Source organism: Labrus mixtus, chromosome 3 (genome assembly GCF_963584025.1).
Source record: "Labrus mixtus chromosome 3, fLabMix1.1, whole genome shotgun sequence".
Taxonomy (NCBI): Eukaryota; Metazoa; Chordata; class Actinopteri; order Labriformes; family Labridae; genus Labrus; species Labrus mixtus.
In genome coordinates this window covers 32823868-32845282 of record NC_083614.1, presented here as the reverse complement: position 1 = coordinate 32845282, position 21415 = coordinate 32823868, and the positions used below count along the sequence as shown (strand labels likewise).

The window sequence follows — 21415 nt, the reverse complement described above, 5'->3', positions numbered from 1 at the left end:
AACACCACAGAACACTGCAGCTCCTCTGTCCTCTGACAAAGACAAGCTGCTGCTGTTACACTCAGACACACATTTCTGCAGCATACAGTATGCATGTAAACACACACACACACACACACACACTCCCTGCCCCCTCCTCTATCTGTATGCATCCATTTATAAAACCCATCCTGTACGCTGTCACACCTTCAGCTGCATGTGATTAGTCAAAACTGACAATGTGAGCATCGGGGCGTCCTCCCCATCTCCTCTCCCTCCCCGACCAATTATCCCTCCCTCTCCTTCACTCAGTCTTAATCCCCTCCCTCCTCCTTTGTCTTCTCTCTGCGCACACACCTGGTTGGATTCACCTGTGTGACTCCATATGTGCGCCGTCTCCTTCCAAACAGACGGAGCTGCTTCACAGTCCACACACATATAAAACACCCTGCACCAACAGCTGAGAGGTGTTAATGTGTGTGTGTGTGTGTGTGTGTGTGTGTGTGTGTGTGTTAATGAGGCTGGTTTAAAACTCCTCAGAGGAAGTCCATAAATGAAACGCTGTGTTTGAATCATCTCACATGAGGGAGCAGGAAGCTTTAAATTGTTTATTAGCCGAGCGTGGAGAGAAGCTACTGCTCATATTCTTCTCAGCAATCTTTCAGACTCTTTAATTTACAGCGTGTTGTAAATGTGAATAAATTACATTAAATGACTCCGTGTAACTGCTGAGGGTAACCAAGCAGGACGAGGCGGATTAAGGGCTCAGATATTCTCGCTTTTGAGCCAGACGTACGCGTAAACAACGAGCTGCGTCCTGAACGTAAATGTTCAAATACTTGCCGATGTACTATGTGCGTTACTGGAGGATTCCTCTAGAGGGCGCACCACATAACTCAGCTATGCAACGGCCATTTGCGGCCAGTTGCGGACTTGATCTGTTAACTTTTCTTCTAAACTTTTCTCCACTGTTGTAGCGGCTCTCTCTGGTCTCGCTGATGTTATCATTTCTGGTCTCATCACCTTCAGCTCTACACTGCCCCTAGTGGTTATATGCATATTGCATCTCGCTGACGCGTAGTGCTAATTTCTGATGACGTGCCCAACCAACGCTCCAAACCATCGCAGGACATGCAGTGCTGATGTCATGCGTTTGTGTAGTTAAAAGCAAATTTCTTCACTTAATAAATAAGATTCAGATGTTGGAAACTACAGACAGTTTGAGCGCTAACATTAGCATGCTAACACAACAATGCAGGACACAGGCACAGACAATTTTGTCCGCCGCTTGTGCTTGATGGTTCTTAATTATGGTGCTTTCTAATCGATAACTCCTTCATGTGAACATGAGAGGAGGTTGGAGTTTGTCTCTGGAGGAGAGTGGAGGCTTCAGTATGGAGGAGGCGTGGCCTAACAGCAGTTTGTTTTGGTTTAGGGCTGGTGCTCAAGGGCGACAATTACTGGATCAAATGTCACACATTCTTCCTTTAACCTTACTTACACCCCTCTCGTCCAATGAGGATAGGATTGGCTACACAGGACGTTGTGACTCACCAGACACTCCAGCAGTCTCGCTGGGCGGGCGATGATGATCATCAGCTTCTTGACGAGCTGTGTGACGAAGGTAACCTCCACGCTCTCTGAGCGCTCGTGAGCCTGCACACACAGAGACAAAGAAACAAGAGACGGGTTAGCTTAGCATCATGACAGAAGATATTTCACCTTTGCTTTCGGTTGTTAAGAGAGAAGATTTAAACTGAACACAGAAATTAAAGGTCACATATTCTCCTCGTCTTCAACCAGTTTAAAAAGTCTCAGAGCTCCTCTTCAACATATGTGTGAAGTTTCTTGTTCTAAATCCACTCTGATCCTGTATTTGATCATGTCTATAAACCCCTCTATTTCAGCCCTGCTCAGAACAGGCTGTTTCTGTGTCTGTACCTTTAAATATGTAAATGAGCAGTGTCTGACCACGCCCCCTCTCTGGAAGGGCTCGGGTGTACTCGGTGCTTTCTCTCTCCATGTCCTATTGTTTACGGTGAGAAGGCAGACTCAGAGGGCAGAACAAACACCGAGCTGTGGGAGTGTCACCCACCTGGGGGAGGGGCTACTGCCCTTTGTGATGTCATGAAGGGAACATCTCCAAACGGCCTGTTTGAGCACACATTTTCTGAAAAGTGGAGCAGGCAGAAGACGGAGAGGATGGACTTTTCTCATCATTGGGGGGTTTGTAGACGGACTAGAGACACATGTTAGAGTTAGAGGAACATGGTGAAGTGTAGTTTGCATCATAAGTGACCTTTAAAGGTTTTTTTTAAACAGGGTAAAAAACATTTTTTAGTAGATTTCTTCATAGAGGATTTCAAGATGATACTTCATTGTTGTTCACTACTGCTTCATTTGATTGTGTTATTGCGTGTTTCGTGCATATTTTGTTATGTCTAAAGTAGGCATTTCAAAACAACAGAGTCTCAAAATATATGAACAAAGAAATCGATCGGGACGACTCCACGGCGCTGGAGTTTTGTATGTTGAAGAGGGAGTGATTAAAAATGCAGGACTTAACCTTTGATGCATCTACATGCTCTGTGAGAGATAAATGATCCCTCATAAGAACATCGTCTCATTATCTTTAATTATATCTTTAATCATTTATCTTCCTCAGATCGTCTTTGACCTTGGAGGCGAGCGGCGAGCGTTTTCCCGTGTTGTGTTTGTCCTTCACAAACAAAGTCGAACGAGCACTTTGAGGACAAACAGAATGACGAGTCCCTCCGTCCTTCACCGACACGCCGAGAGAGGTAATCTAAATCAGAGCCACCTCCGCTGCCTCGCTCCCCCGATATCCACCGTGAAATGTCTGTCAGCGTGCAGACAGAGCAATTTACCCACAATCCCCTGTAACTGACTGGAAACACATCTGGAGCGAACACTGATCCCCGGGAAGAAATGGGCTGGAAGTGAAGTGTGTGTGTGTGTGTGTGTGTGTGTGTGTGTGCAAAGTGGGAGCTGTAACAATTACTAAACCACCCACTGTAAAACATGCTTCATTCTCAGGGGGTTAGAGAGTGTGTGTGTGTGTGTGTGTGTGTGTGTGTGTGTGTGTGTGTGTGTGTGTGTGTGTGTGTGTGTGTGTGTTTATAATGTATGTATTTATAATGTATGTACTGTATGAATGTGTCATACGGGCGAACACAGGCGAGCTGCTGCTTCATAAACAAAGCGCCGGCAGCTCGTAGCTGTTAGCCTGACAGGGCCGTAATGACAGACGTGGGAGGCCTGGGGGGCTCTGACCTCCCCCCCCCCCCGCTGAATTATATATAACTGTAATGAAACCTGCAGGGGAGGGGGCGTCCATGTATGTACTGTATGCGCTAAATATGTATTAGAGTGTGTGTATACTGAGACTGAGAGTGTGTGTGTGTGATCGGTGAGTAATGGGCAGTCGAGCGAAGAAATCCCACAGAGCAGCAGCTAATTAACCAGTCAGACTGTACAAGTGTGTGTGTGTGTGTGTGTGTGTGTGTGTGTGTGTGTGTGTGTGTGTGTCAGACTGTATATCCACTCTGCATGTCTAATGTGATAGACATTCTCTGGAGAATACACAGAATAAATAATGTGTTATGCATGGCGGTATGCATGTGTGTGTGTGTGTGTGTGTGTGTATGTTAAATTAACTCTGCAGATCTCAGTGTGTCCTGAGTGTATTAAATTGCATTAATGTCGTGTTCTGGAGTTGAATGTTTTGACGTTAATATGGGATGGAAAGAGCTTTATTTTTAAATTGCTCTCAAACTTATTCACTTGATGGCTGTAAGCTCGTTCTACACTCAAAGTTATTTAAAGTTAATTTAAAGCTGATCCCCATTTTAAAAACTCACATGTAGTGTTACAATGCTGCAGCACAAACTGAACTCAAAGTGTCAGATCATGAGGTAAAGGTGTGTTGGAGTAAGACCAGGTTGAGTCTGCAGAGGGCGCTACACAGCCTGCTCTGCAAATCATGTGAAAGTTCACCGATGTTTTCACCAGATGGATTCAAGCCTTGACGTCAGCCGCTGAAACCTCCAACACAGACTGACTGACCGCACACATCACAACAAACAGATAGATGAAACAGTTTTGTTCACATGTGGAGAGCAGTGATATGACCTGAACAGAACAACAAACTATAACAGAGTCCTGACTCGGGAATCTCACTGAATCTCTCACCGTCAAACGAGACTTCAGAGGAAACAAACATGGAGGACAATAATCAGGAAGTGTTATCGATAGTTTTGGACTGCGTTTTAGTGAAAAGCCTAAAGAAAAAAGTTGAACTATGGTTGAAGTCGTTAAGACGGCGTGAACGTGGACTTTACACATTGCAGAGGAAACTGGAAGTGAGAGGAGTTTTTTTTAAGATTTTTTTTTTTGGCGTTTTTGTGCCTTTAATGGAGAGATAGGACAGTGGATCGAGTCTGAAATCAGAGAGAGAAAGAGTAGGGAATGACAAGCGGGAAGGAGCCACAGGCGGGATTTGAACCTGGGCCGCCCGCTTGGAGGACTACAGCCTCCATACATGGGGCGTGCGCAAGAGCCACTGCGCCACCAGGGCCAGTGATTAAAAAAAAATGATGAACAGCGAGTATTACGATTATTTTGTTTAAGTTCTTTGTCCTCATAGTTCACTGACGAGGTCTCTATACTGTAAATAATCTCAACTACTAAAGCTGGGATTTGTTTTCTAATGACAGAGTATCTGATGAACTATTTTGAGGTTATTTATTGAATATTTCAAACTGAAATCAAAGCATCGCTCTAAATGAAAACGACACACTTTAGTTTTTAAGTAGAAATGAACTTCTCTAAAACATTAGGAAATAAATAAGTTTCATTTCTTGCAAACAGTTTTTCCCGCAGTGTTTACATTTGACTTCTTTTTGTTCGGTGTCGTCTTCCCTAAAGATAAAATGTGTCCAAACGACGGATGTTGCCTCCCATGTCGTGGATTGGACGAGACTCTGCCCTGAAAATAATCAAAATAATCGACATGGGTAGGATTATGTCGGTCAAAGGTTCTGAATGTCGGTTTTGATTAATTGTCCAGCGCTAACAGCGAGCAGATTTAAGAAGGAAGCACAACACAGATTGGGTTTTGTTTTGATGCTCGGCTGTCCTCGGCGTTCACCCCACACACATTGTGAACTTGTTTAATATTTAAGATTTAAAAAAAAGAGACAGAAAAGTCATCACGCTCAATGTCCTTCAGAGTGTGTTTGATCTGAGTTCAGCAGCAGTGTACAGATCAACAACGGACGCGTTTCAGCACAACGCCTGGCTGATAAAAACAGGACAAAGGTGACGTCACCTGTTAGAGGGCGACCTCATCACTTCTCCCAGCAGGTGGTGTTTAAACCCGAGTCCAGCAGATTAAAGCAGATGTTTGCAGCTGGATCTGAAAGTTCAGAGTGAACGATCGAACGCTCGGTGACGGATCACCGGAGCTGAGTTAGCAACTCTGCCTTCACCCTCTGCCCCCAGGTGACCCGCAGGAGTCTAACAGGGTCTCCCAGGGGGTCCAGCAAGGGATGGCCTGGATGCAGGTTGCCATGGCGACAGCCAGGCAGGTCACTAAAGGGTCCGGATGACAGGGATGGATGAGGGAGAGTGAGAGAAGACGAGGAGAGGGAGATGAAGGAGAGGGGAAGAGGTGGAGGAGAGATGAAAGGTGAGGAGGAGGAGAGACGGGGAGGAGAGGTGAGTCGGCCTCCTGTGAGCGCCGTAATGGGGTCATGACACGAGGAGAGAAAATACAGATGGATGAATAAAGGAGTGGATGGATACAGGAGGACAAAGAAGACGGGTCAGGTCGAGAAGGACTGGACGCACAAAGGAAAACTCACATGATATGAAATCCCCATAAACATCAGAACAATAAATTCACTACTCCTTTTAAAGAAATCACCACTCCCTTTTCTCAAAATCATGCACAGAAGACAACAAACACAAGGACGACTTCACCGGACAATCTAAATGAAAACAAAGATAAAAAATCAGGACACAACACGATTTAGTGAGTAATGGGGAGGTGTGCAAATGTTAAAGTGCAAAAAGAGCAAGCTAAGGGCTAATTGCTATTTAATTTATTTATGACACTGGAGACAAATGAGGCCTGGAGTCTTTTAGTTTTCCTCAGAGGAGCTCTGAAATGACAATCTGAGGGTCAAAGGTCAACCTCACTGTGAAGTGGGTGACTTGAGCAGACCAGTAACGCCTTAGCTCTCCTCAGGACCTGCTGATTATAAATGGTAACACCTTCCTCAGATTCTGCTACTTGTTTTAACAAACCTCCCACGTCTGATCTTATTGTTAAACTCATGTTTAAAATGAAAGCACGACGGGGACGATGATAACTTCTCACTTCTTGAACATGTTGAAGACTCAACAAAATGAAACCGAGCAGCTTATCAAACCAGGTTCAGATCACAGTCGGGATCCCGTCGACTGGAACTACAGAAACAACGACAACAGACCTCAGAGAGTAAACTCCAGCAGCAAGGACGGGAAGACGACCAAATATGGGCATCCCTCTTAAGTCCATCAAACTATCATATCTCACTGTGTCAGATGACTCATTCAAACGACTCAATTATTAAAAAGCCATCAGTTCACTGATTACAAGAGGATTTCAATATTTCATGTTTCCGTCAGCGACCTCTCAGATACTTTTTGGACTATCCCCGATGTGGGTCGACACAAGCTGTGAAACCGGCACGAGGAGTAGTTTGCTCTTCCCAGTACATTCTTATGAAACATCAGCAGCTCATCTTCTTATAGAAAAGCAGCTGAAGCAAAACCAGACACTTAGAGATGTAAGAGAAACATCCTTCAGCATCATGTTGATTTGTTTGTGGGAAGTCAACAAACACACGCCCATCACTTACTCAGGTGCTGATAATCAGATCTACAATCTCACTAACTCCAGGTTCCTGGGGTCAGGTAGAGCTGTCTCCAAGTCTCATTTTCTCCCCCCTGGCGTCCACACACACGGGTGGGACTCCATGATTTTGTTTGATAAATAAAACCTGAGCCTGCATTTAATAGAGCACCTGAAGAAGAGCCCGGTCGGACTCTAAACGTTTGTGTTCCTTTATGCACTTTGGGAGCCATAGTGCTGAAAGTCTTCAAGTCAAAAACATTCCCCTTTCATTCTTTTATAAATAGTTTACACACTGTTTTTAAAAATGATCTGACGGATGTTTTAAAGACTTGAAGCTGGACTCAGATTTAACTTAAAGTAGAGCCTTCATGTCGGCTGTTTTAGGGACTCTGATTAAAAGAAACTAATCCAGATCTAACTGATTAAAACTGATTTATGAATATCACAACGTATTGAACAGTAAGCTCTGTGTCATGACTCGTAACGTCCTGAGCCTGAAGTGAAGTCAAAGTGAAAGTTAAGAAACACAAATGATTCTTTCTTTAGTTTCTCAAGAGGCGTCATCATCACAACTTTGAGGAAGCCAACAAATATCGACCAATCAAACTGAAATTGACTCAACTGTTAAGTTCACGTCCTCCTCCTCCTCCCAGTGAGTGAACACCTTCCACTCGCTCCTCCATATCACCTCCTCCTCCTCCACCTCCAGCCTCCTCTGCCACGAGACGCGGGACATCTTTCCAAAAAACTAAAATAAAAACCGAGGAAATCCCAAAAAACAACGCAAGGCGGGGAGGCTGTGTCCACACCGCCGTCCACCTGCTCACGGCCTCATCCTCCTCCTCTGCTCTGCACGTCTGCCTCCACCTGCTGCCGCTGTTGGCCGCCCGCCAAATCAACCTGCCTAACGCCGCCTAATTGGTGATGTCATCATCAGGAATTGGCAACCCGCATTGCAGCCTCGGCGTCTGCAGCTTACTCCAGATGTGCTCAGTTCTCGCACTCTCCAAAAGCATTCCAACATGTTTCACACATCCAACCCTCCCCTCTGTGAGCCCGCCAGCCAATCACAAGCGGAGGAATCCCCACCAATCCCCACCCCGTCCCCAAAACCCCTTCAGACTGCACCTCCTTCACCCCTCCTGCACGTCTGGGAGAGTCATCTGTCAGCCCCCGGTGACTGCTGGAGTGTGAAATTAAAATCGGGGAGGCCGTGTGTGTGTGTGTGTGCGTGCGCGCCTGCATAAATGTGTGTGCGTCTGTGATTGAGAGATAGTTTGTGTGTGTCCCAGCAGAACAGAAGGTCAATAAGAGGCCGGTGGGAGCCATAATGTCAGCCCCCAGGCGGTAGGCAAACTGAGCTAATAGAGATGTCACCACCACACACACACATGTATCTACACCTCCACATTCAGAGCCGCAGAAACAAGATGCTTAAATACACCAAAACGGATCCAAACCGTCCCATAATGCAGCGCTGCCGTCAGCACATCGGGGTCATTTGTGAGCCGTAAACACGCAGAGCATCTGTGGAGGAATGTGTGAAGCTACACAACTTTTATGTGTCATGTTTTGGTCGTATGACATCACATGGCGCTGACGATTTTTCGACCATGATGAGTGTGCACGGGGGGGGCGCGTCACGCTGTGAGTTGTTCCTCGGTTAACTGAGCGTGACCACAAACGTGCTGCAGTCATGATGTCTTCATCCACGTCCAGGAGAACATTTTGATTCATCACCGGAGACAGAAAGGGAATGATTTGTTGATGTAATTGATTATGGTGTCATGCATCAACAATAAGTCCAGGCGTAGAAGAAAACATCATCATGAAGACAAAGAGACCAGAAACAAGACGCCGACTCTCTGTAATAGTTATCAAATTGTCCAAGTGATCTTACTATCTGATCATTAAGGAAACATGTTGAAGTGCTGGCTTCTCTGACAACAATGCAGCAGCCAGTATGTCCTCCTTCTAACTTTAGATTCTGCTCCTGAATGCTCTGGATTTGTTTGGACCAGAGAAGGTAGGAGGTTTTAAGACACCGCCCACACACGGCCGTTTTGGACGCCCCTCGGTTTGCCAGATATGAGAGCAGTTATCAGGTCAACAGGTGTTGCAGTGATGGAAGCGGGTCAAGAGAAGTGGTTCAGATAGAAGTGATTGTACCCGACCTAAAAAGCCTCTGCATGTTTCTAATAAGCTCCACGAGCAGAAACGTGCTCAAACTAGGATCAATATTGGAGATGCTTTTGAAAAATGGAGAGAGGTTAGAACACAGAAAGGTTTACAGACCCATGCAGAGCTGGATAAACACTGAAGCTTCAGAGTCCACCACATGGTGACCTGTGTGAGCATCCACTCTAAAGAGGAGGGGGAAAGACACTAGAGTGGTCATGTTTTCCTATTGAAGGCTTTTCGTATTTGTGGAATCGTCTGCTTGAAATATTTCACCTTTTATTTGTCCAGGTGACCTCCCCTTTGGCAGTATTTGAATTAATTCATATAAAGTTTATGAATTGAACACTGTCTCTATTTTCTCTTTAATTAGTATCCATTTGCATAATCCTTCCAGGAACCTGCCAACTCATTTCCACTTGCACAGTTAATTTCAAAGGCTATAATTGGGAAATGGTGATAAAGGATTTGCAGAATTTACTCCCGGGATCCCTTTATTTGTTCATAACCATTTCAAATGTATTGTGCCCTAAGTCTCTGTGTGAAGCGGGCTCTTTGTACGCTTCTTCTAAAACGATGCTCTGCTCTGTCTGAGACTGAGAAACATCAGTCACTGATGATGCAGATTGGATATCAAGCTTCTGCTCACAGAGGAAGCAAACTGCTGATTGTTTATTATAGAAGGAATAACGATGGAGAGATTTCAGACAAAGCAAAACAGAAGTTAAACAAAGATCAAATATGACTGGTAAACAGCTTCACTTACGATCGTCAGGATCCTGTTGGTGGATCATTGAGAAACATGAAGCAAAAAGGTAACCATGTTCTGTAACCAATCATGAGAAAAGTCCATCCTCTCCGTCTTCTGCCTGCTCCACTTTTCAGAAAATGTGTGCTCAAACAGGCCGTTTGGAGATTTTCCCTTCATGACATCACAAAGGGCAGTAACCCCTCCCCCAGGTGGGTGACACTCCCACAGCTAGGTGTTTGTTCTGCCCTCTGAGTCTGCCTTCTCACTGTAAACAATAGGGCATGAACGCTTGTTGCTTTTTTTTTGCACCATAGTGAGAAAACTCTTGTTGGGACTCACATCTTGCAGCAGCTTCTCCAGGTTCTCCTGCAGCTCGTAGAAGTATCGGGAGGTGATGAGGCCCTCTCGGCTTTTCTCCAGGCAGTCTCTGGACAGCTCGATCAGCTGATGGTGGATGAAGCTCAGGACCCCGTCGGCCAGCGGGCAGACTCTATCGGGGGACGAGGAGGAGAGCAGCACAGCCAGACGCTCCTCCATCTGAGCCGTCGCCTGAGGGGAGGGAGGCAATTAGGGGGAGGGGGGGGTGAGATAGAGGATGAGTCAGAGAGGTATATACCTCACACATGGAGAGGCAGACATGACCAACAAATGTGTCTGCCCAGGATAATATCATATATTAGAGATAATCCCTCAGGTGTGCATACATGTGCCTGTCGTTCTGAGATAATATTTTACATTTATAAAAGTAACAAAATGAGACTCAGGATTACCTCTACAAATATAAATATATACACAAATAAAGTCTGATACCTCCCAGACATGGGGGGGAGTGCCTTCTCCCAAGCTGACCCCCCATGTCTGGGACTCTCCCCCCAAACATATTCAAGACTGCACCGACCTAGCTCAGGTAACTTCTATCTCAAAAAAGTTTCAAATTGTTCCTAATTTTACAAAAATGAAGATCTTTTACTGCTACACCGGGAATGCTTTTTTATCAGAATGTGTTTTCAACCTTCTAGCAATAAAGATTAAAAAATTAAGGTAAACAACATATTTTTCTTCAGTTTTGTCGTCCATTTGTCTTTGTTTATTATCCCGCAATCTCCTTGCAAATGTGTTCTAGACCTGTGCAGAACGTGTGTGTACAGGAAGTGTTGTGTGTTGTGTACACACCTTGGGGAACCTCTCCTTGTAAACGTGGTTCATCATCACGATCTCATGGTCGAAGGAGATGGGTGAGCGTCCAGGACTGAAACAAACACACAAAGTAAGGAAGAGTGAGGTCATGTCGGGAAAAGAGTTCAGATCTGACTGATTCAAGTTGTTCCACATAAATAAATAAATGTGTTTCTATTTCTGTATTTCATCTGTCAGTGTGAGAAAGGAGATGAAGGTCCAGAGAAGTCCAGAGATCAGAGAAGTAGGACTCTGTGATGCGTGTCCCCCCCCCCCCCCCCCCGGATGCGACAGACGGGATTGTTCTGGTCATCGGAGCGCAGAGGGAATAAGAGCAGCATGGCGGTCACACTCACTAACGGGACCTCGGGGTCTTCATCATGTGTGTAAACTGAGGACCATGACAACCTCTGGAGCTGCACGGCTGCACACACACAGAGGTAGGTGTGTGTGTGTGTGTGTGTGTGTGTGTGTGTGTGTGTGTGTGTGTGTGTGTGTGTGTGTGTCTGTCAGTCATAAAGTGAAGGCTGACTCTGACTCTGTGAGTGTCCGTCAGCTCTCGGGGGGTTTCATGACCTGACAGACTGACAGTGACGTCTCTCTCAGTCCAGAATATCAACCCATCCTTCTCTCGCACTCTGCAGACTCCATCTTCTCTCCCGGGACTCTTTTCTTATTCCATCACACATCACCCCCCCTTCACCCCCCCTACCCCCCCTGCGTCCTACCTCGCTCTACAACAACACCGAACAGCGACAGCAGCAATATCCTTGACCTTTCTGTGGCTCACTTTCAGGACGAGAGGGCGACAGGAGGGGGGTGTGTGTTTTCTTGTGATTGTGTGTTAGTGTAAAGGAGTCGTGGGGGGGCAGAGTCATTTCCAGCAGGTCTGAGGAGATGTTAGCGTTCTGCATTATTCATTCTCTCCATTTCTCTCTGCAAACATCTCACATCTGGTGAGATTGCAATTCCACTTTTCATGTTTGGCACGCCTTAAAATACTCTCCATCTTCATGAATCTATTTCTCTTTACAGTGATGTAATCTCTACAATCTGACGGATTCCTTTTGGAATAATTAGAAGTTAAAAATCTGATCACATAATCCGTCTGTTCATCAAAAGTTCAGAAAGTCTGTTCAACTTTCAGGTCTGCAGAGCTACTTCACGAGCCGTCTGTGTGTGAAAGTCCAGGAAAAACGTACCTTAAAATATATATTTGAAAGACTGAATTGTCTTCCTGTTTGTAGAGCCGGTCACCATGGCAACTAAACGATGTATTCTTCTCACTGACACTCTGAACAGCAGCAGTACATCTAGATACATTTCTTATCGATTGTGCTGCTCGAACCGAGGGGGATCGACCTAAACGCTGCGATCAGCTGTGATCCGTTTGTAACTGCCACAAACAATTTAAAGATGGCGAGGGCATCTTCCAGTTCAACATCAGACTCCTCCATGACAGCTGCTGCTCTGTGTCTACATGTACCTGCTGAGATCGTGTTTACACCTGGACGAGAAATATCGTCATGTTTTTATATTCTGACGCTGCATTTTAACAGCTGCTGACCTCGGAGCTTCTTTCTTCTTTCTTTGATTTTACTCAGGAGAGATAAACGGAGCAGTGTCGGAGATTTGTTTCCTTACTGAGTATTTTTTTTAAAATCCAGAATATTTTGTGTTTGTAGCGTGACCCTGAAATCAGAAAGATGTTCAAACTACTTAACAATAAAAACCTCTAAAATAGAGAATAGATAACGATAAAGGTTTCACAATTCAATTCATTATTTATAATAAAATATGAGAATAAAAGAACGGCATCAGAAAAAAAAAAACCCAACCTTAGAGCTACATGGGTGACGTAAAGGAGGAATTTTGGACTCCATATGTTGGTATGAGTCATCCCCTCACACACACACACACACACACACACACACACGAGAACACACACAGGCACACGTGACCTGTGCGATGAGGTCATCCTTTAACTCATCCATCGGCAGCTCAAAGTCCAATTAAGAGCCTAACAGGAATGAGAGCAGCCTGAACGTGACACACCAGCTGAACGTCTGAGAGGCCGTTTATCATTAAGGTGACACACACACACACACACACACACACACACACACACACACACACACACACACACACACACACACACACACACACACACACACACACACACACACACACACACACACACACACACACACACACACACACACACACACACACACACACACACACACACACACACACACACACACACACACACACACACACACACACACACACACACACGCTGCCATTTGTCTTTTGTTTCAGCCTGCTTTGTCTTATGATTTGTTTTTCTGTAACTCGCTCCTCGCTGCAGGTTTCTTATCTGACAGAATTTCAGAAAGGTGTTTTTAAGACTTTCCTTCCTCCATCCTGATGTCCCACAGCTCGGCTCTTTGTTGCAGGTGAATTTGACTTTTCAACCACACAACCTGAGTGACCCTTAAAAACACGTCCACTGTGAGCCCGCACACTTAACATCTCACTACGAGCTCAACTTTCAAAACTCTGCTTTCATGCTCGTGTTTCTTGAAAAAGAAGAATCAATCAAAGCGCTGCCTCTGCTGCTCGGCTCAGTATTTTAAGGTTAGCCTTGGCAGAGATGGATTCAGCGCCCGAGGCTGTTATGTACATTCTTTAATTTTCACTGAATATCTTCTTCTTCTGTTATTCTTCCTGCGCGCTCGTGGCTCTCAGCAGCCTCAGCCGTTATTAAAATAAATCTCTGTGTTCATAGCGAGCAGCAGCCGAGGTCCAAAGTGAAATCCCCGGGATGAATAAGAGAAGAAAGCCAGACAAAGGCTAATTACAACACGGCTCTACTTCTACTGTAATGGGAAATAAAAATCGCCTCACGGCAATCCGTGCGAAAATCATCCTCGTCATTATTTTGAGAAACGACCTTGGAGACGAGGCTTTGGAGGAAGTTGTGGGAGAGTTCTGTTCTTTGAATGCAGATAAAAAAAAGTTCAGAAAATATTTATGAGGTGAAATATCTTATAAATGCATTTCAGCCCCAGGGTGTGAAAGAATGGCATAATTAAAACGTCGTTGGACGAGCGTTTTCTTTTTTTTTTTTGTGTGAGCAGCTAAGTGGTGAAGTCACACATGACAAAAGACACTCAGGATGCGGAGGAGCTCATTGGCTGAGAGGGTAATTGAAGTAAATCAGAGCAGACAGCGAATCAGATGGTGACGCTGAGGCAGGCGGGGGGGAGAGGTGAGGGGGCTGTGTGTGTGTGTGTGTGTGTGTGTGTGTGTGTGTGTGTGTGTGTGTGAGGTAGAGAAAAATAACATTGATGCATCTCAACTGAGGCAGGCGACTCGGGAAATGAGAGGCCTAATTGACCGTGACAGAGAGCCAGGCTGAGGTGTGTGTGCGTGTGTGTGTGTGTGTGTGTGTGTGTGTGTGTGTGTGTGTGTGTTTGTGTGTGTGTGTGTGTGTGTGTGTGTGCTGTGATTGCTGCAAACCTCAACATGCCATAATGAGAATTTTGATTCCATCGATGCCATTTTAAGTACACGTTTCCTGAAATGTTGACGGTTTGGTAAAACTTTTGTGTCATGAATTCTGTTCCGTTTGTCTGCATCTCAACTTTCAGTTATTGTTTTCATACGACATTTTAAAAACTGCAAAAAGTAAAAATTAAGGCTTTCAGCATTAACTAGTTCATTGCGAATGAAATCAAGATTAATCTCATGTTATTTTGTCCCTTCAGGCTCTCCGTAGATAGTCGTCCTCAGTGTCTCCCTGTAGTCTCAGTGATGTAAAAGAAGAACACTGCTGCATCTTTGAATGTCTCATTTCACTTTAACAAACTCTCAGACAGTAATATCCACCTGATGACATCACACATTGACCTTATGACATCACACATTGACCTTATGACATCACATATTGACCTTTGTTACCGTTCCTTTGAGCTGTTTGAGCTCACTTTGGGATCCCTAACCACTTCCTGTTTCTGTGCAAAATAAAAGCCTAACTATTTTATTTTTTACATGTGAAATAATGGGATTTCAAACATGCGATTAATCGTGATTAACTATTGAATTCTAGCGATATATGACTCTAAAAAGTTTGATAGTCCGAGTAAGAATCTACCTGATTAAGAGTTGCACGACTCATTTTGAAGTTGGGCTGAATTTCAGCCTGATCATGTATCGTTGGCGGTGCTCTGCTGTGAACGGGTGGACACGATGGTGAATCAGGGCCGGAATTTCTGGCATGTTTGATCTTTTGGTGATACGACTGCTCAGACTCGACCAGTGAGAGCAGAGCAACTAGACGATCCCCAAACTTCAGGTCTCTATCCCCCCCCCATTGTGTCTGTCTCAGTCTAATACTTTACAAATGTCAGGATGACTCCGTCCAGGTGAACTCACAGCTCTGTGGTAGATTTAAAATCATGTAAAAACAGAAGCTGTAATGAGTTTGCTCACACTGGAACATGTTGAAGAATGAAGTCTGTGGTTTTTTCAAACAGTGAGGTAATGAGGTGCAGCAGCCTGTAGGAAGCTGCACAGGTGTGATGGATGGATGTGGTCAGCTCATTTCTGATGCATTGACGAGCGGATGGACAGAAAAATGGAGGAAACCAAGAACGTGCAAGAAGAAAAGTCAGAGAGAGGAAGAAGAGGGTGTGAAGACGAAGAGAGAGAGAGAGAGAGGAGCTGCTAAATGATCAAAGAGGACGAGTGTCATCGCTCATCGCAGAGTCGTAACATTTGCATGAACATGATTGTTCTCTGCAGCTCATTTTCATTTGTTCACAGTCTCTCCTCCTGGGTCCAATCATCCTCTCTCCTCTCAGTCACTCGTTCTATCTCTGTCATCACATCATGATTCTTAACCTCGCTCTTCAGATTTCAGCGCATACAGGTTTATCTCCTTTGGGGGTATTTTCATTTATGTGGATCCAAACTGAACCTGGACCCTCCTCCTGAGTCCTCCTCTCCAAAGCTCTCTGTTGGTTATTTATCTGGACCTGCAGACGGTCTGCAGACTCCTCGCTAAGAGCTTTTTAATGACACATGCTGCTGCTGGACTAATATGAAGAGGGGCTCTCCACTGAGGCTCATCCTCCCTGCACATGAGGAGGAGGGGGGGGGGGGGGGGGCATCACGGCACTCAAACACTTTTCAATGTCACCTCCATGAATATTTACCTGCTCTTTACTTTGTCTCTGTAATTACCTCTCTTTTAGTTTTGTCAGCTGGAACATTTATAAAAAAAAAAAAAAAAAAAAAAAAATCTACTCCTCCGCCTGAAACATTTATTTTTTTTTAAATATGGAGACAATGAAAGAGGTCGCATGGGGACACGGGCTGACAGAGGATTACCTGAGACCGTACTGCAGAGCCTGACATCAATCAACTCACACAGTGGGACCCTCATCAGATACCCAGCATGCAACTCTGTCTCTCCTCCTTTCAACTCAGAGGGTGAAAGAATTCAATATCTGTGTGCAAAGTCAGGGGAAGGATGAGGAGGACAGAGCTGCACGAGGTGGAGGAGAGGGACTAAGACGAGAACAAATGAAGTACATAAAGGAATATTTAAAACACAAGACACACAGTTGTTGGCGTCATCCCGGACGTGGTTTTCTGCTGAACGAGATGTTAAGAGAACTTCAAGAGACTTCAGGTTCTGCCGACGAATCAGAGCAAAGCATGGAGGAAAGTTGTAGGACATGTCCATTACGGCAGCTCTTTTGAGGACACGCCCACCTGAAGCTCACTAGAACTCCTCTGCAACTGCAAACTGAGCCGGCCAATCAGAGGAGAGTGGACACGTTGGGAGGCGGGGACAGCAGCTGAAACGAAGCGTTTCAGGCAGAGGCTGAAATGAGGGATTTTACTGACGCCAGAATCAGATTCAGTAAGGAGCTACAAATCTCACAACGCTCCTCAATAGGTGTCCCACACTGACATCGTTAATGCTCAAAGTTTAAGGAGGGATGACACAGAAGGCAGTTTGAAAACCGTCCATTAAAGGGCAAAGTTGAGATGGAGTCGGACAGATTGAATAGAAGACGGGCTGATGGATCCACAGATGAGCAGGTGAGTGTGGCTGATAGGAGCAGGGCGGACTTTAACCTGTCATGAACATGTCAGAGCGAAGACTCTGACCTTTCCCAGAGCCGACATAAAAAAGTAAAATAAAAAAAAACAGTATCAGAGTATGCTAATTTATGTTCATCCTTCAGGTCTGTTTTTCATCATTCAGCCTCAAGAAATATGAAAGAGGAAGATATAAAGTCTAGTTTAATCCACTGAGTAAGATCAGTGATGTTCAGTTCTGATTGACGCTGTCAGGTTTAGAATTCAGTCTAAAAATAACCTTTGTTTTCGTTCAATCAAAAGAAACATCAGATAAAAAAAAGTTAAAAAGTTCAGAGGCCAATCTCAAAGTCACATCGTCATACAGTCTAAAACATAAACAGACTTTATTAACCGTCAGTCATCTGTTCCTGCAGGGAGCTCAGGAGGTTTTATTGGCAGCAGCCGCCATGTTGGAAATGCTGTCTCAGTCTAACTTTCAGTCAACCTAACGACAGGCTGAGAGCTGGAGCTGAGGCGGGTTTTAAGTCTCTTGATAAACCGTTTAAAAAATGAACTGTTTCACCCCCCGTACAGTGTGTGCACATGATGACAATAACTAATCACACCTATTTGTTTTTTTGAACCAGGCTGTAAACATGTTAATCTCTGCTGTAAAAACAGACTTTTTAGAATGGGTGTGTATGTGACTTCCTGTGCTTCTGCAGCCAGCCTCTAGTGGACACTTGAGGAACTGCAGGATTTTGCACTTCAGCATTGGCTTCATTTTTTAACACTGGAGGATGCTGCTTGGACGTAACTAAATAACTGTTGAACTTTATTTTAAAATGTGTTATATACCTTGAGCTGTTACAAAATGAAAGTCAGTAGAGTGTTTTTTGATGCGTTACCCCAACACAACAAACTTCTACTGGCTGCAGCTGCAGGCCTTCAGAAGACGAGCTTCTTTACCACATCAGCTCCAACACTCAGCTGTGGTTGTCTCTGCTCACAGTCAGGACCGGGACAGTGTTTGTGTTTGTGTTGAATAAGTTTGACAGAGCTCCTACCTGAGGCTGCGGGAGCGCGGTCTCATGGCGGGGGAGTGGCGTCCATCCTCGTCCGTGATGCTCTCGGAGCTGAAGTGTTTGGTGAGGAAGTGCAGCTCGTCCGGCGTGGGCTGGAAGGGCAGCTGGTGCAGCTTCTCCTGAGATGAACAGGAGGACTGTGAGAGGAGGAGCACAGAGGGAGCACAGATTACAACCAGGACTGGAGCTACTGCGGGGTCAGGATGGAGCGGGGCGAACGCCGGGGCTAGTCCAGGTCAGGAGAGGACGGGGAGGACGGGGAGGGTTGGCTTTCACTCAGCTGAGTCGAGGTGTTCTCTCTCTTCATGCCTAACCCTGATATACGGAGCGTTTAGTTCTGAATGGCGAGCTGTGGGAGGTCAAATAGCTCAACTCATAAAAGCCCACTAGAGACTTTAAATCATCCCACCAATGTGACCACAAAGACCATCCTAAATATAACCACCCGGGTTAATTCCTAACACAGTGCCTCTACAGATGGCAGACAATAAATCATCATAACGACAGATGTTACACAAACAAACACTCAGGCTCATGAACGCCGCTCATGGTTACAGCTTGTTCGGTTTTAGTCAGAGAAAATCCTCGACTAAGTTCAGATAAAAAAGATTTTGGTCAATTTTTTTCTTTCTTACTTGTGTTCATTTAACTGCCGGTGTTTGGGGGGCAAGGCCGCCAATAAGGGGGGGGGGGGGGGGGGATTCAGGGGGGAGTCTTTCTGTGGCCCAGTCACACATGGAGGTCAGCAAAAACTTGGTCCATCCTGATTTTAAGCATCAAGGACCACATTTTATTCTACACCTAAATACTCACCATCAGGCTAGTTCATTCAAAATGTGAACCCCGTCTTCTTTAAATGATTGGAGGGATGCGTTTTTTTATTTTATTGCGCTCGATAGGACAGCCGAAGAGAGACAGGAAATGTTGGGAGGAGAGAGCGGGGAATAACACGCAGGAAAGGGTTCGAGGTCGGATTCGAACCCATAACCACTAAGCCATCTAGCTCCCCGAACTTTTGTTTTTTGGTAATGTAACGGATGTAAGCAGGCCCAAAGGGAGCTAATGTTAGCCAGGAGGCTAGCGCTAACACTACTGATGGAATGTGCAATACGTTGGTTTAAATTAGAGCCCGATCGATTCATATCCCAGCTCATGATAATGACATATCACATGACTATCGGTATCGGCTTATTCCATCACAGATATGCGCAGATATTACTAGGTCTATGCACGTTGAAGTAATCCATTACTCAGATTACTGTTGTTGTAGCGAGTAACTTCACCTGTTAGTTCTGTAATTGACAGATTGACTGGCGATCAGTCCAGGGTGTACCCCGCCTCTCGCCCAATGACAGCTTCTAACCCTCCTTTCTGTAAATGTTGGGACCTTTAAATAATCACTCTGCACATAAGGAAGTCCTTTTCATCAAACAAGTCATCTATGTTCTGAACGTTTTTTAAATGAACTGACCTATCCGGAATGTTAGAAGTCTCTATGTGGAGTTAAGAGCTCCCACAGTTAGCGGACTCGGCTCAGAGCCTTTGAAGCGTGCTGAGACTCTTTCTACAGGCGGCAGGTAACGAGAAAGTGCACAGCGGGGAATAAGAGAGAGATGAAGGAGCAGTTGAAGGAAAAGGAGATGGAGAGCGATCAGACCAGAGGGACTGTTGAAGTGAGATTGAGGAGAGTAAGGAGTTGGTCTCTTTGTTGCTTTGCAGTGAAGGCAGAGGGAGCAGAATGTTTTATTTCTGTGTTGTTTTGGGATCCACACATACATTCATCTGCAGAGCTACAGGTATGATATTAAAGGTATTTACCGAGACAGTGGAGCTGGGAGTGTTGGTGCCATAACCAGAGGAAGGCAACGAGGCCAGAGACCAGCGTCTGCCATCCGTCCTGCAGGGGAGAAAAAAACAAACAGATGAAGACATTTAAAACAATAACCACAGTCTATAACAGCTATGTCAGGAAGATGCAGATATGTCAGGGAAAATGCAAAACACGAGGAGAACAAGAAGCACAGGCAAAGCCATGAGGAGAGTCCACAGACTGTGCAGGCAAAGAGTCATTATTACCGCTTTTAAACCTGGGCTCTGATTGAATATCTTCAACTCTAAATGACAAATAGGTTCAAAATTTTTTGTATGTTTTCCTGCAGATTGTCATGGCTGCAAAGAAATCGATCCAACTATTGTCCCTGACAGACTCAGATTGTTACTCTTAAGTGTGACATCACTACAGAAAGGATCCCTGCTGAGAGACAGCGTTTTGTCACAGAAGAAGACAAACCGCCCCTCGGTTTGTCAGATATGAGAGCAGTTATCAGGTCAACAGGTGTTGCAGCGATGGAAGCGGGTCAAGAGAAGTGGTTCAGATAGAAGTGATTGTACCCGACCTAAAAAGCCTCTGCATGTTTCTAATAAGCTCCACGAGCAGAAACGTGCTCAAACTAGGATCAATATTGGAGATGCTTTTGAAAAATGGAGAGAGGTTAGAACACAGAAAGGTTTACAGACCCATGCAGAGCTGGATAAACACTGAAGCTTCAGAGTCCACCACATGGTGACCTGTGTGAGCATCGACTCTAGAGGGGGGGACAGCTCTCTATGATGTTTAGAATTTAGACTGCAGTACCCATTTTAAACACTAGGGGTAAGAGTTATATACTGCTCCTTTAACAAGATGTCACTCTCTTCATGATGAAATAATTCTATCGATGTAATTGAGCCTTCCCAAAGACAGCTTGAAGCTCTGAAGCTGACAACATGCCGTACGTTTAGATAAACAATCTGAGCCCATTAGGAGCAATCAACACTTTTGGTGATCAGGTGGATCATTAGTCATTTGGACCCCTGAATATGTCAAAGGGTTGCCCATGTTTGAAAAAACAACAGATAAAGCATGATGGAGTCACAACCTGACCCGTCTACTCCGAACACACACCTGGATTCACACTTTTCAAACCCTGCTTGAGTTTGATTTGTTAAATAAACGGCTACTCAAGTTTTACTCAATTTCTTTTCAAAAGCAAGAAAAGGAGAACATGTTTTAGGGATTCTTCTGCACTGTTCTGGGGATTTGTGCTGACAGGACAGTTATTATGTCATTGTTTTGGAACATTGACGTGTTTCATAGTCAAAACTTTAGCTCTCTGGCACAAAGGGAGATGATACGAGACTCTCAGAATAATATACTGTTGGTGTTTCTTATTCTCTTCCCTGATT

At 44.9% G+C, this 21415-nt stretch overlaps 1 protein-coding gene and 1 long non-coding RNA gene across 7 annotated transcripts in view; one reads left to right on the top strand and one right to left on the bottom strand.

Moving 5' to 3' along the window:
* LOC132972089 (uncharacterized) overlaps positions 1-21415 on the top strand; it is a 473300-nt gene that overhangs the window by 44595 nt on the left and 407290 nt on the right. The window lies entirely within an intron of this gene.
* Positions 1-21415, bottom strand: part of mast2 (microtubule associated serine/threonine kinase 2) — a 168540-nt gene that overhangs the window by 19069 nt on the left and 128056 nt on the right. For 4 of the 6 annotated variants that reach the window (XM_061034950.1, XM_061034953.1, XM_061034955.1 and 1 more), the window contains 5 exons: positions 20009-20087; positions 18173-18327; positions 11004-11079; positions 10170-10379; positions 1534-1635 (listed from right to left, as the gene is read on the bottom strand). In XM_061034950.1, the coding sequence (XP_060890933.1) occupies positions 1534-1635; positions 10170-10379; positions 11004-11079; positions 18173-18327; positions 20009-20087 (622 nt within the window). The remainder of the gene's footprint in view (positions 1-1533; positions 1636-10169; positions 10380-11003; positions 11080-18172; positions 18328-20008; positions 20088-21415) is intronic. The other 2 variants (XM_061034951.1, XM_061034954.1) reach the window with 1 other exon arrangement.